This window comes from Microplitis mediator, chromosome 9, assembly GCF_029852145.1.
Source record: "Microplitis mediator isolate UGA2020A chromosome 9, iyMicMedi2.1, whole genome shotgun sequence".
NCBI classification, from domain to species: domain Eukaryota; kingdom Metazoa; phylum Arthropoda; class Insecta; order Hymenoptera; family Braconidae; genus Microplitis; species Microplitis mediator.
Window position 1 is genome coordinate 5,052,403 of NC_079977.1, and position 16,264 is coordinate 5,068,666.

At 27.5% G+C, this 16,264-nt stretch overlaps 3 protein-coding genes across 3 annotated transcripts in view; 2 read left to right on the plus strand and 1 right to left on the minus strand.

The window, feature by feature from the left end:
• Window positions 1-1,269, plus strand: part of LOC130674486 (ATP-dependent DNA helicase Q5-like) — an 11,414-nt gene extending 10,145 nt beyond the window's left edge. Inside the window, exon 12 of the mRNA XM_057479832.1 lies at window positions 1,011-1,269. Coding sequence (XP_057335815.1) covers window positions 1,011-1,078 — 68 coding nt within the window. The 3' untranslated portion in view covers window positions 1,079-1,269. The remainder of the gene's footprint in view (window positions 1-1,010) is intronic.
• The window catches only part of LOC130674487 (UBX domain-containing protein 1), a 27,645-nt gene extending 18,992 nt beyond the window's left edge, over window positions 1-8,653 (minus strand). The window contains exon 1 of the mRNA XM_057479834.1: window positions 8,637-8,653. The gene's annotated coding sequence lies outside the window, so the exon portion shown is untranslated. The remainder of the gene's footprint in view (window positions 1-8,636) is intronic.
• LOC130674491 (sarcoplasmic calcium-binding protein 1) lies at window positions 2,178-15,806 on the plus strand. The gene is made up of 5 exons (XM_057479837.1): window positions 2,178-2,510; window positions 10,902-11,068; window positions 11,166-11,295; window positions 11,832-11,935; window positions 13,370-15,806. Exons 1-5 carry the CDS (start codon window positions 2,459-2,461, stop codon window positions 13,496-13,498), a joined length of 582 nt encoding a protein of 193 aa, XP_057335820.1. The 5' UTR covers window positions 2,178-2,458; the 3' UTR covers window positions 13,499-15,806.
• Window positions 15,807-16,264: the final 458 nt, after the last annotated feature.

The following is a 16,264-nucleotide window of genomic DNA, read 5'->3' on the forward strand; positions in this document are numbered from 1 at the left end:
ATTTCCCGGTTTTCCAGTAAAGTTTTTCACATTTTTCCTTGATTTAGAAATTTTATTCGTATCATTTAGATATTCAAAGTTTTTATTATATTTTCATTTTTAATAATTAAATTTTATAATTAAATCATGCGAGAAACCAGAAAAAAAGGGCAATAAAATAAATGAATATTGCCTACTTTTGATTATTCGATGTTAAAAATGTATAAGTTAAAATATTTAATAAGAAATTTTATAATTTTAATAAATTCAAAATACACTGGTTACAAAAATTAAGGGATATTAAAAAAATTTCAAATTTTTTAGTAATTTTCAACAGTTTGTAACTCGAAGAAAAATGGTCGTACAATAAAAACAAAAAGTCAAACTGTAGCTTCAAGTGTCTAGTTTTCTGATCTGGGTCTTTAAATTTTTTTATTATGCACGGTTTCGGAGCAATCAAAAATCAATCATAATTATCGAAAAAAACTTATTGAAGCTCGAGGACCGTTTTTAAGACGAGCAAAAATTTGGTAAATTTCTTTTTCGATTGTTTTCTTAGAATTACTCCGGAACCGCGCATAATAAAAAAATTTAAAGACCAGATCAGAAAACTAGACACTTGAAGCTACAATTTGCCTTTTTTGTTTTTGTCGTATGACCATTTTCCTTCGAGTTACAATCTGTTGAAAATCACTTTAAAATTTGAAATTTTTTCAATATCCCTTAATTTTTATAACTAGTGTATAATTTAAAATTTTTTAAATTTTGAACTGTTACAATTTAATTCCGATACTTTTCGAAATTCCCTGACATTTCCATGATATTTTCGGTTGCATTAAATTCCCTGATAATTCCCGATATTCCCGGTTCGTGGCCACCCTGATTTAATTAATTAATATATCAGTAAAATAAACAAATTTAAAATTATTAATAAAATTTATCATTTATAAAAATAATAAATGATATAAATAAATACTTGTGTCTTATTAATATTAATAGATTATGACTTATTAATAATTACTTGTTTACAGCTGAACCGGATATTTACAAATTTGTACGGACATATTTACGTGAAAACACAAGTAATCCCAGTGGATAAAAATATTTTTAAAAAAGTTACCAATTTACCTCATTAACACTAATAATAGTAATCAGTACCTAAAATAACAATTGTTAATTTAAATTTAAATAATCGTTCATTGTAAAATATTGTTTTGTCTTATTTATTGCTCAATGCTATTTATAATAACAATTATAATTATTATTAAAAATTAATTTTTCATATTTAAATATATCTTTTATCATTCACTAAATAATCACTCCCATATTTTTTTTTTTATAAAAAAAAATTCGCATGATACTGAAGTCATCCGAGGCCTGGCGACTTTTAGATTTTTTAAAAACCGACAAATCATAAAAAAAAAAAAATATTCAAAAAAAATGCACTTATAGCTTTTTAAATTTTCTACATGTGCATTTTTTTTTTTTTTTGTTTTTGTAATCGAGTTGTTGAAAATAAAAATAAAAAAATGGCTGATTGTCTGTTACCTTCAGGATCGTAAAAAAATGAACTCAAAAAATTTTATTTTTATAATTCGAGTATTTTATTTTTTTTTTTATTACAATTGTTTATTAATGTACACGCAAACGGCTGTAATGTTTTTGCAATGATGAGTTTGCGAATACAAAAATATATATTTAGGTTCGTAACGAGAGTCGCGAGCATTTGAGAGGAAGTGGATAATAAATTTAAATAAAATAAAGTAGATAATAATTAAAATAAAATTTAATATTAACAAGCAACCAGTCGCTCGTTTAATTTTTATTATTATCAATACATACATATATATATACATATATATATGTATGTATAAAACACGACCTCCGTTGAATTTAGAAACAAAACGCGAAACGTCTTATTGCCGAGGTCACCCCGTATTCTGTAAGCATCAGAAATAATTGGCAAATATTGGCAACAAATATACATACTTGTATTTTAACAAATATATATATATGTATATATATATATATATGTATAAATTTATATGCAGATACAGGAATAGGAAATACGTAAATAATTGTCTAGCACTTCTTCAATTTATAACAATATTTTTATTATATTTAATGGTACAAATACAAATAAACATATGTAACATATATATATATTTTCTTCCTGTACGTTCTATTATACTTAAACACTAAACGGACACGGCCTTTGAATCTAAATCAGTCTAAACTTAGATCACTCCTAAGTCTTCGTGAGTAGAGTTCACATCATCATCTTCTATTTTCTCCGACGATTTCTTATTTATTTATTTTTTCGGTCTTCTGATTTTTTATTTCTTCTGTTTCATTGACTACCGATGGCAATTGTTGATGATTAATTGCTGCGGTTTGTTGTTGTAATTTTTTTTAATTAAAAAAAAAGGGTGAAAAGAAAGAAGAAAATTTTAGAAACAAGTTATTACTTTTACGTAAAATGGCATACAGTTGGGACAACCGAGTGAGCTTCGTTGTTCGGGCTTTGTATGGTAAGTTTTTGTATTGATAACTTATTTTTATTTTTATTTTTGTGGTAAATATTTAAGTAGGGTAAGGAGAGATGTAGCGGGAGAGTGGAAATTTTTATGTTTCAGGGAAAAACAGTGACGTTTAATTTTTTTTATTTTTGATAGAAGTTAAGATATGAGGAATTTTTTTTTTTAAATTATTAAAAGTATGAAAAAATGAGCCTGAATGTCCCAGATATGAGACAATTTATGATACTGAAATCAGCTCGATCCTGAAGTTAGCAGACAATTAAAAATTTTTGGATTTTTTTTTAACAATTGAATTTGAAGAAAAAAAAAAAACTAAAAATATGCTCATGTAGAAAATTTGAAAGACTACGAGTGCATTTTTTTTTTCATACTTTATCTTTTTTTATAAAATCCAAAAATTATTAGACGTCGGCTAATTTCATTATCATAAATTAGCCGACGTCTTAGTTTTTGGATTTTTTTAAAATGATAAATTACAAAAAAAAAATATTTCGGGATATTGCGCCTGTAGTTTTTTTAATTTTCTAAATGTGCATATTTTTAACTTCCCGCTAAGAAAATTGTAAATTTTTTAAAATTCGGGAAGTTATTGGTTTCGGTCCGATTTACGAAAATCGAATTTTCATCAGATGTCGACGTTTTGAGGTCCTAGGAAGCTATTCTAACTAATTTTAAGATGATGTCTGAGTGTATGTATGGATGTATGTACGTTTGTAAATATCTATAACTTTTGAACGGATGAACCGATTTTGAACTTTAAGGTGTCATTCGATGCGGCTTGTCAATATCTTAAAGCTGTGAGAAATTGAACTTGATCGGTAGGGCTCGATCAGAGATATTCCAAAAATAAAATTTTTTAAAAAACGTTTTTTTTGGATAACTTTTAATGTGCTCGATGGATTGATTCCAAAATGGACTAGGCTCTAGAGCTTTATAACCCGGGTCAAAAAAAAATCTTAAATTTGACTTGATTTAACGTAATTTCCGTTGAAGTCGTCGATATGCCGACAACTGTATTCCACATTTTAACTTTTTAAACTTTTTTTGACTTAATATTGACTTAATCTTGACTTTTTTGCCTTAGATTAGACTTTTTTTGACTTAAATTGTTTCATTGACTTATTTTGTCTTAAAAAAACAACTTGTTATCGATTCGAAATCTAGTTCTATATTTGACTTAATTTTAACTTAAAAATTAAGTCAAATCGAATGTGATTTTTATACTTATTTATTAATTAAACTAATCTAAAATTAAAACTCAATTTTAATTATAGCAAATTTTAAAAAAATTATTTCCGATTAAATTAAAATTACTATAAAAAAAATTTTTATTGCAATTATTTTTTTTTATTCTGATCCTGAAGAATATAATAATTATTTTTTTAATTAGTAATATTATTATTTAATACATTATGTTATCATAACATTATGTCTAACTTCTATTACTGGTGCTACTACCATTAATGTTGACAATAACAACAATAATAATAATAATAATAATAATAATAAATGAAGCTGAAACTAGCGGCTAAATTTTAGCGGCTAAAAAACAAAAGCTCAGGGACGAATGTTAGAAGGGCCCTGAAGGCGCTTAATAATTTTAATAACAAATGATAAACGGTACATAATTAAGAATTATTCAATCAAATAATTTAATAATCAGCTGGTGAAAATTATTCGTCGCCAGGCAACAACAAGTACCTTTAGAACTACCAGCACATAATAATAATAATAATAATAATATATTCGGCATAGTTATTAATGTTCATATTATTATTATCATTTTTATTATTATTATTATTTTTATAATTATCATTATTATTATAACTATCGCTAATAATTATTACTATCAATAATTACATGTTACTAATTATAAGTATTTTTTTAATTTGCGTTGTAACTGCCCGTGTAAAAAAAAATTGTTGAAAAAAGGTCAAAAAAGTGTTGACTATTCTAAACTTCAAAACTTGACACAATGACGAACTTATTTTAAACAATTTTCAAACTTCTGAAAACACACAGAAAAAAACATTTGACATGATACTACGAATTAACATTTTTCAGTGCAAAATACGTTCAGAAAAAACTGATTTTGAACTATTTCTGAACGTTTTTCGTTTCAGCATATCTTAATAATGTGAGGATATTTATTGATATTTCTCTTGAATTTTAAAAAGTTTAAAAAGCGTTCAAAAAAAGTTCGTAGTTGTGTCACGTTTTGAAGTTTAGAATAGTCAACACTTTTTTGACCTTTTCTTAACAATTTTTTTTACACGGGTGTCTAATTTTGTTTTATTCTGACTTTAATGTAACTTTTTTCGTCTTAAATCTGAATAAAATATATTTCAATTGAATCGATTTTGACTTAAATGAAACTTTTTTTAACTTAAATCTAAATAAAATGTATTTAAATCGACGCAATTCTGACTTGAATGTGACTTTTTTTGTCTTAAATCTAAAGGAAATGGAGTCAAACTGAACCAGTTTTGACCTAAACGTGACTTATTTTGTCTTAAATCGATCGTAACTAAGCCACAAAAAGTCAAATCTAAGTCAAATGTTATGGAAATTTTACACTGACTAAAAAAATTAACTTAGTTAAATTTTAAGGATTTTGACTTAAATTTTAAGTCATAATTAAGATTTTTTTTCGACCCGGGATAAGAAACAGGGGAGCAAGGATACTTTTAAGCTCGCAGAGCTCGAAAATGTATTTGTACTAATGATTTTGAGCTCCTTGAGCTTGAAAACAGGGGGAAGTTTTGGGGCTGGCCCGCAGGACCAACCAATGTCCAGATTTTTTATTATGATAGCGCAATGCCATTTATTTATTTATGCGTCTTACATAATTTTACTTCAAGGAATAATTAATTAGATGTTAAACTTAAATTATTGAAACCTTGAATTTTAGATTTCATGATTACTTTCTTTTTGGCCAACAAATCTTCGACCATTCATCTCTGACGCATCGGAATCCTTCACAGCAATCCCCGTCATTCTTACACTATAATTAAAATTCTCAAATTAAATGAAAGAAATATGAGATTAACGTTTTTCAGTTTCATTAAAATAAAAATTTTTTTAACTTCCCGCTGAGAAAATTGAAAATTTTCAGAATTCGATAAGTTATTGTTTTCACCCCGATTTTCGAAAACCGAATTTCTAACAGTCTTGACCTTTTGAGATCCTAGAAAGCTATTCTGATTAATTTCAAGATGATGTCCAAGTGTATGTATGTGTATATGTACGTGCGTACGTATGCAAATATTGTGTAACTTTTGAACGGGTGAATCGATTTGGCTCATTGATTCCAAAATTTTTTGATAAATTAAGCATAATCGGTACAGTATGTTCGTAAATATTCAAAAAATAAAATTTTTTTCAAAATAGTTATTTATGTACCTTGGGCGAACCTCGCGCCATTAATTGCAGGGGTCACTCAATCGGTAAATAAGTAGCATACGTCGCAAAAATACACAGATTTTACATTTTTTAATGACTTATTAACGACAAACTCACGTTAACAACAAACAAAATTAACGACTGCTTCTAGCTTTAAAAAACCGCCTGTTAATATAGCAGGGCCGTGAAGTTTCCCTTGCTGATCATTGAGACCGATCTTTTGTTTTTATTTTATTGCTAGCTCTTTGGATACCACTGAGTCTATTTCTGAGCAGCAACAAAACTAATGACTGCCCTTTGTTATTTAAAACCGCGTATTGTTATCAGGGTCATTAATCATTTGCTGCCGGTGGTTAAGCTCCGCGGATTTTCAATTTTTTAATGCGTTTTTCGCGGTGTTTTTGAGCAACAAATTCTCACGCATCAGCCGTATCATTCAACACCGATACGACGAGTTTACTGCTAGCTTATGTGTAAGCTAGCATTATCTTGATTTCTGGGGAATCAGTTCGAGCAACAAAATCGGGTTTGCAGCAACTAATTAACAACTATTTAGCAACAAATTTTCGTGCAAATTTCGGTCGATTCTGCTGACTGTTCATTGCCAGCTTAACGGAGCTTAATATTAAGACGGCCAATGGCCGTTTGAAGGCCTTGAAGATATCAGAGAAGTCTTCTAGGGGAACGCGAGCGGGAAGTTTTTGGGTTAGCCCCTAGGATTTGTTTTTAACATTTTTTTACGTGTATATTTTTTACGTAAAAAGTTTTTGAACTTACTCCTGCATTGTAACAGTCCCTATTCTTAAGATTATCATTTACCACAAGCCCGACCAGTAACATAAATAATGATAACAGCAAAATAATTTTTGACATTTCGATTTAATTCGTTGATTCTGAAAATTAAAATATTTATTCAACTTTAAATAATAATTCCGTTGAAACTATTGAAACTATTTACATGAAACGTCTCAATGACCTTTTTTTATAAGTAATTCGATTCTCTACAATCTTGATGCTTATCATTTTTCTCACATCTATGATAGTTTATCGGTAATTTTAAATAAAAAATAAATAAATCGTTAAATCGGCTAAAATTAAAAATTTTCAATATCGAATCTTAAGTCAAAATTAAAAAGGTGGAGCCTAAAAATCCTATACGAGGGTAAGGAGGTTCAAATTGTTTTTTTAGAATATGAAGATCCATGCATTTAAAAGGTGATTTGAACCTAAACCTGGTAACTTTGTCCACTTTTACCGAGTTTAGGTTCGAATCATCTTTTTAAAAAGGTAAAATAAGCCTCCAGAGCCTAAATTTATAGATCGAGAAATACTCTCATCGGATCGCGTACAATTGGTAAAGAAACAGAAGGGAAAAGGGAACCACCAATTAGAAATGGCTGCCATGATCGAAAAAAATTTGAAATTTAAAAATTCCAAAAATAATTTCTTAGCAATAAATGTTTTGTTGTGAGTTAAAAAATAACAAAATTTAAAATATTAATAAAAATAGCTAAACTTATATGAGTAGGCGTTCGAATAGAATAGTACTATGTCATTCGAAATTCGAATTGAATAATTAGAGCCTTTGACTTATTAGTATATGATCAATTAATTATTTTATGTGAACAATAAATACAAACGAAGTACTGAAAAACGGAAACTGCCGAAGAATTTGAAAAAAACTGCTGAAAAACAATCTGCTGCCGCCGGGATTCGAAACCACGACCTTACGAATATGAAGGACAACCACTACCGCACTGCTACTCGGACGCTCACGATCAGTTGGAAATATCTTTATATATAACAATAATATCATGCTAAAGAATTGAGCTCATTCGAAGTTACAGATTAAAAGTATGGTAGGCCATGGAGGGTTAAAATACCATTTTAAAAAGGTGATTGAGTCCTCCATGCGCTTCGTTTAGGACATCGAGGACTTAAATAGCATTTTAAAATAAATGGTAGGCCATGGAGGGTTAAAATACCATTTTAAAAAGGTTATTTACTCCTTCATACGCTACTTTTAGGACATCGAGGACTTAAATAACATATTACATTCAGCGGCAAGTGCAACATCAAAAGAACTGAGGCTTTGGAGGCTCAAACTACTGTTTTAATTTTGACTCGGGAATAAATAATTAAATAAATATAATTACTCTCTAAACATGAATTAGTGAAAATAAGTGAATATTCACTAATTCAAAGTTCTAATCGAACCACTAATTTCAAAAAACGGCTCGATTGGCACTCAGAATTAGTGAATATTCACTTATTTTTACTAATTCATGTTTAGAGAGTAGAATATTTTCAATTCAAAATGTGATAAATTTTGAATGATTCAATCAAAACATGTTTCATCCCTGAATATCATTCAAAACGTGTCATGTCCATATTTTAAATCGATTTAACCGACCCCTGATTTAAAAAAGCGATTTAAAACGATTTGCAATGTTAAATGCCCATAAGAAGAGGGATTCAAAAGTATTCAAGGTATTCAAAAGCATTAAAAAGTATTTAAAATTTTTTATTTCGAATCGTTTTAAATCGCTTTTTTTAATCAAGTACTTGAAATTAGCTTATTTCGACGGGCTATATAGACACTGAAACTTCAAGTTTCGATGCTGGTATCATGAAAAAAAGTATTCGTTTTTCTTTCATACAATCAATAGTATCAAAGTTATAATTAAAAATATATAAGCTAAAATAATTTCTTACCGATCGCTGATGTTTGTCAAGGTTTTGGTAACTTCTGTCGTCTTTGTAATCAGTAGGAGCAGCAAGCGAACTTTAAATACCTAACGATTACCCTCACCATCAAATTCAACAAATGTTTAATTTATAAACCGGTTGCTAATTGTCGCATAACTTGCGTCAGAGACGGAAAATAGAAGTTATCAATTTCAGAACGATTATTTTGAAGGTAGAATTTTTATTAGATAAGTAAATTGTCTGAGCTTATTGGCTGTTTGTCGATATCGGTATCACGAGTTTTCAAGTACAAACTAATTTTAAACAGAAACAAATAACGTTATAAAAAAAATTTTATTTTTTTTTTATGCATTGAATATTAATTTTGATTAAAAACGATCGATATCTTTACTTCTATTATTTGAAAATAAATCAATAAAGGGGTAAAAAAATCGGTTATAAACTGGACCTTATAGTTTGAGAATAATATCTAGTCTCAATCTCCAAGGCTTTTAAATAATTTATTTTTTGAATTAAAACAATCAAACATTTTTATAAATTTTGAATTGTCCCTCCCATCAGTCTAACCATATAAATCAATATCTCAGAAACTTTTGATTCTAGATCAAACTCTGACCTCTAAAAATTGAAGCTAAAAGTCTTGATTTGAAAATTAGTCCAACTGCATGTCTTAATTCTAATAGCTTTCCAAGTTATGGATGTTTGAAGTTCCGAAAATAAATTTTTACCATAACTGTAAATTTTTAACTTCCCGCTAAGAAAATTGTAAATTTTCAAAAATTCGGGAAGTTATAGGTTTCGGTCCGATTTACGAAAATCGAATTTTCATCAGATGTCGACGTTTTGAGGTCCTAGGAAGCTATTCTGACTAATTTCACGATGATGTCCGAGTGTATGTCTGTATGTATGTACGTACGTACGTATGTAAATACCTGTATCTATTGAACGGATGAACCGATTTTGAACTTTAAGGTGTCATTCGACGCGGCTTGAAGCTGTAAGAAAATTGAGCTTGATCGGTAGGGCTCGTTTAGAGATATTCCAAAAATAAAATTTTTTCAAAAATGTTTTTTTTGGATAACTTTTAATGTGCTCGATGGATTGATTCCAAAATGGACTGGGCTCTAGAGCTTTATAAGCCGCGTCGAATGCCACCTCAACCATCAAAATCGGTTCATTCGTTTGAGAGATATCGTTGGAGAAAAAATGGTAAAAAACTATTTGTTTTCGAAAAGAACGGCATACAAAAGTATTTTCGAGCTCGAAGAGCTCGAAAATGTATTCTCGACAAAGTTTTCGAGCTCAAGGAGACAAAAATTCGACTCTAGAATATTCTTGTAGAGCATTAAATTTCTTAAAAGAATGTCCTGGGAGTCGAATTTGTAAACTTGATATTTCGTATACTAACAGGCCATCAAAGTCTAGAGTAAACAGAATCATACAAATTTAAGGATTTATTTGGATTTTCCAAATACTTTTCTTTTATTGGGATCGATAACATAATATTATTTGTTACAACGTGGATATTGTTGGTGATTTCATTGCACTACATGTAGAACAAATTTTCTCGTAGTATTGATATTTTTAATAATAAAGCCTTAAATTTGTATGATTCTGTTCACTTTAGACTTTGATGGCCTGTTAGTATACGAAATATCAAGTTTACAAATTCGACTCCCAAGACTTTCTTTTAAGAAATTTAATGCCCTACAAGAATATTCTAGAGCCGAATTTTTGTCTCACATGGTTCAAAAGTTATAATATTTTTAATCAAAAAAAATTTTTTTGCATGTTATTTAAATGGGAAATTTCAAATGGCTACCGACACCTTTTAAAATTGAGCTAAAAATTTTGCCCAATGGGAGAATTTTTTTCTCGATATATAGGTCTTTTTTAAGACATAAATTCGATAGGATGGTTTTCTTGGCTCACCCTAATGTACATGTAGAAAATTAAAAAAACTATAGCTGCAATTTTTTCAAATATTTTTTTGTTGTAATCTATTGTTTTGAAAAAAATCTAAAAATTATTAGACGTCGGCTACTTTCAATATCGTGTCATTTACACTAATCGAGTCAAAAAATTTTTTAATACTGTAGGACATTATAACCCGTGTGTGTAATTCCTACCCGAGTTGAAGGTGAGGGTAGCAAATGCGGGTCAGAATGTCCTACTTTCCTCCCTTGGTGTGTAATATACTAATTATTTAAGGCAAATTTACTTTTTAAAAATTCGCGGGAATTTTAAAAATGAATACTTCTTTTTTTTTAGATATCGACAACAATGGAGTATTAAATCAACATGATTTCGAGTGCATGGCATTAAAAATGACATTAATGGAGGGCAAAGGTGACTTTAATTACAATCGTTATCAAGAAAATCTTCACATCATGTTATCACTTTGGGAAGAAATCGCAGAACTTGCAGATTTCAATAAAGTATTAATTTTTTTATACTTTTATTTAATTATTCCTCAGTAATTTTATTAATTAATTAATTAATTAATAATTAAATTACTGTTTTATTAACTGTCAGGATGGAGTCGTTACCGTAGAAGAATTCAAAGAAGCTGTACAGAAAAGTTGTATGGGTCGAACTTATCGTGATTTTCCTCAAGCTATGAAATTATTTATTGACAGTCACTTCAAATTAGTTGACATTAATGGTAATTATAATAATTAAAGTTATTTATGATAAATTTCTAATCATTTATTTATTTTTAAATAAAAAAAAAATAAATTTTTAAAGAATTTCGCATAATTTTTTGTACATTTTTTTATATTCTGTGTAATTTATTTATAAAAAAAATTAAATGTGTTAATTTAAGTATTAATATTTATCACGATTCTGTATTTAAAAGTATGAGCTCGATACTTCATGAGTCATAAATTTATAAATAATAAAATTAAGTCACTTGATTATTTAAAATAATAATGATTTTGAATTTGAATTATTTGCGCGCCAGTAAATTAACTTTTGAAGTTGTAGTTATAATTATAACAGAACAAACTGGATGACAAGCTGATAATTAATTATATATATTTTTTTATTTTTATATTTTTTGTATTTGAAGGTGACAAAATATGTCAGTTAATTATGACCAGACAAAACCATCTTAGAAATTTTTTTAAAAATACTTCGGGTATTTTTTTTTACTTATTCATATTAATATATATATTTTGTATAAAAATATATTTGCAGAGGATGGATTGATTGCTGCTGAAGAATACCGATACAATTGCGCGTCACGTATTCCTTTGGATAGCATCGATGCTTTAAATGAAGCCTATCAAAGTCTTTTAACTGTAAGTTAATATATTTATTGTTAATTATTTAGATCTACGTAACTCACAGCTAAAAAAATCGGACCCTGTGGACCAGCCCCAAAACTTCCCGCTGTTTTCGAGCTCCGTGAGCGCGCGCGCGCGAACGTCCATCCGGAATTAGTCAGAATAGTTTCCTAGGAACTCAAAACCTCGACATCTGAGGAAAACTCGATTTTCGAAAATCGGACCGAAACCAAAGATTTTCCTTTTTTTGAAAATTTGAAATTTTCATAGCGGGAAGTTAAAAAGGACGAGTTAGAAAATTATAAAATTAATTATTTTGTAATTTCTAGAGATCTAAATTCGGCACAATTACAAAATAAATTAAAATTTAAGTTTTGAATTACAAATTTTTCCCGCCGTGAGAAAAGTTTAATTATAGATATTTAGGGTGGTAGAATATTGTAGAAAAAATATTTAAAATATTTAAAAAAAACACTTGAGTGTTTGAATAAACCTTGGTGGGGAAATAATGTGCAGAAGGGTGTCCTAATACACTTGGAGATTTAAATTAAATTGTTCCAAGTGTATTGCAGCTAAAAAACGTCACTTAACTGCTATTTCCCACCAGACGATGCCAGATGGTTTTGCTCAGGAACTTGGAAGTCATCAGCATCAGCAATTCGCAACACTTTACACTAGCACTGAACACTCAACACTTAATCACGACAGACACTTTGCACAATTAAAATTTTACAAACACTGCACATTTTAATTAATCAAAAACTATGAGCAACAAATTTTATGGATAATTTCGCGAATTAACTGCAATACTGTTTCAATTTAAACGTAAAGACGAATCCGGACTAATACTGCCATTTTCTATGATACTGACTGCCGCTATCGAACCGTCAGTTGATTCAAAGCAATCGATTTTGCGATTCTCTCGCCCCCCACTTCAGTAAAAATTTGAACGTCGAATACAGCGTCGCGCAGTAGCGCCAACGGCGCGAAATTTAAAAATTTTATTAAAAATTATTTGTATTAATAATTATATGAATTAGTGTGGATTCGGAAATGCTCTAGTTCTAGCTTTCATAATATGGCAACACTTGTCGAGAGCTAGAGCTAGAGCACTTCCGAATCCACCCTTAAATTGTAAGTACATGATCCTGAAGTTAGCAGACAATTAAAAATTTTAGGATTTCATTTTGAACAATTAAATTTGAAGAAAAAAAGAAACTGAAAAAATGCACATTTAGAAAATTAAAAAGACTATAAGTGTAATTTTTTTAAATATTTTTTTTTTTTATACTTTATTGTCTTTTAAAGAATCCAAAAATTATTAGACGTCGGCTAACTTCAGTATCATTGTAAGTACACTGAATTTTGAAAAATGTGCGGCGCCATTCTTATGAATTATTAATTATTTCTCTTATATAAATAATTTAATACAACAATTTCCTTTACCAGGATGATGATAGAAGACGAGGTGGATTAACTCTCGCACGTTTTCAAGAATTGTATGCACAATTCTTAGGGAATCCCGATGAAACTTGTCCTGCTGTTCATCTTTTTGGGCCTTTACAAGAATTATGTTAATCTACGACTAAAGACATAATAAAAAAAAAAAATTGTACATTAATTAAAGTAAAGAAACTAGATATTTATATAAATATACTTACCCTTGATAGGTAAAATATAAAATAATGACTAAGGACAAGATTTTTGCCTTATTTTTTAAATGAATAGTTCAAGTTTTTGACATTACGGGTAAAATATCGGTCTAGGTAAAAAAGTTTTCGAACAAAAGTTGTAGGAAATTTAATTTTTTAGAGAAAATGTTTCTTATTATTTTCTTGTACGATCAATATTTTCACCGTAATTCAAAAATTAAGATTTTTATAATTAACAAAAATTTGAATAGTTCATTATGAATCTCAATTTCGGAATTACGGTGGAAATATCGGCCGTATAAAAAAATTTTTCAAATAAAAGTTGTAAGAAATTTAATTTTCTAAAGAAAATGTCTCTTATTATTTTCTTGTACGATCAATATTTTCACCGTAATTCAAAAATAAAGATTCAAAATTTTGTTAATTGTAAAAATCTTAATTTTGAAATTACAGTAAAAATATTGATCGTATAAGAAAATCATCGGAGACATTTTTTTTAGAAAATTAAATTTCCTACAACTTTTGTTCAAAAACTTTTTTCATAAGACCAATATTTTCCCCGTAATATAAAAAATTTCACACCACTAATTATTAATTATTTTTAAATTAACGCAAAAATCCTGGCCCTGATAATGACATTAAAATAACTGTAATAAATCTCAGGATCAATAATATTTAATTAATAAAATTTTATTTACTCATTAAACACTCGGGTTTCACATTATACAATATTTACTTTCTTATTTTAAAAGTTTATTTATTTGTTACATATCAATTATTACAATTATCATTAATATTATAATTGTTATGTTATTTATTATTAATTATACTTATTATTAATATAAATCAATCATTGACATAACATTTGCGCAATTAAATTCATACATAAAACGACACACAATACACGCATGCAATTCTACTCAGTTCAATTACTAATTTTTTTTAATTAACACTCAGTCATATGTGAGAAAAAAAAAACTTTTATTGTTACTGATAATTAATCATGAGTGTAAAAGTAGCAGACAGACAAATTTCAAATTATAAATCAATAGAGGAAATAATTTTTAAAAAAATATTTCGAAAAAATGCACTTATTAATTTTCAAATTTTTTAAATGCGCATTTTTTTCAAATTTTATTTTATTAATTATTTACTATAATCATTAATAATTTTAAAATTGTCTGATGTCTGCCACATTTATACTCTTAATTAATCATATGAATTTTAGGGTTTCATGACAACTGATCCCCGACAAGTAATCACACAATAATTGATCCCACAGACAAATTAATAAAATAATTAATTATTAATTAATTACTATGACATGAGTAATTAAAATTCACTGTTGTAAATATGAAAAGTTAAATTATATAAATTAGTTGTTGATAAAAATTAATTGTTGATGGGATGAGATGTCGGATCACTTGTCGTGGTGTAAAATTAGTGGGATCAGTTGACGGCACACCGAATTTTATTAATTTTGTAAATTATAAATATTCAGTTAATTATAAAAAAATGATTTAATTGCAATTATAATACATAATTACTTTCAATGAGAATTTAATTCTCCAGAAAGTATATTGTTAATTTTTTAATTAATTACGTATTAATTGCTTACAATATTTTTAATTTAATTAAAAAAAAGTAATTCATCAAACGCGCTGTCCATAAATTCTCTTAATTTTTTTTATATATATATATTTATACATATATATATACTCACATGTATACAATATTATATTTAATCGGATTGTTATATTGTATTGTACAAAAAGATTCTTGTCAACGTACGGTAAATTTATATAATTAATTAATTAATTTTCAAAATTTTAAAATTATAAATTCAAATGTTGATTTTTTTCTGATCACGAATTCAAATTTTTTATAAAATATAAAAAAATTTTAATTACGTAATTATAGAATAATTATATACATAATTAATTGATCTATTTTGAATAGTTTATAATTTATTTTAAAACCGAATAAATAATTTATTAATATGAAAAAATATCAACATTTGAATTTATAATAAACATCAATTTCCAATTAATTTATATTAATATGAATACTTTTCAACAAATTATATAAAGCTTTGACAATAAAGCTTTACGATATTATTTATTATATATATTTATTTATCATTCAATACTTATTTATTATATATATGTACTTGCATAAACTTTTAATAACAAAAAAAAAAAATAATAATAATAATCATTTTTATTAAGCCGTCACACCCACACCAATTCGTTATAATTATATATGTATGTATGTATATATATTAGACTGTGTTAAATAAAATTGAGATTTTTTTCAGTCGCATATGGAAATTACGAGTGTAACATAAAAAAATTGGGTACAAGTTGGGCTAAACTCAATTACAAAACGCGCGCTCGCGTAAATAAAATTTCCCATTTAAATAACATGGGAATTTTTTTTTACTGAAATTTTATAACTCGTTGACGGATCAATAAATTGAAATGACCATAACATATTTTTGTGGGGAATCGAACGCTCTACAAAAAAGGTCTCTTATAATTTTTTGATAAATCTGACCGTTCAAAAGTTACTTTTTAACGAAAATTTCAGTTTTTTTCCCAAATAATTAATTTATAAAACCTGTAATTTTTGAACTGAGATTAAAAAATTATTAAATGACTTATTTTGATTGCAAAAAAAATGATCTACAAGA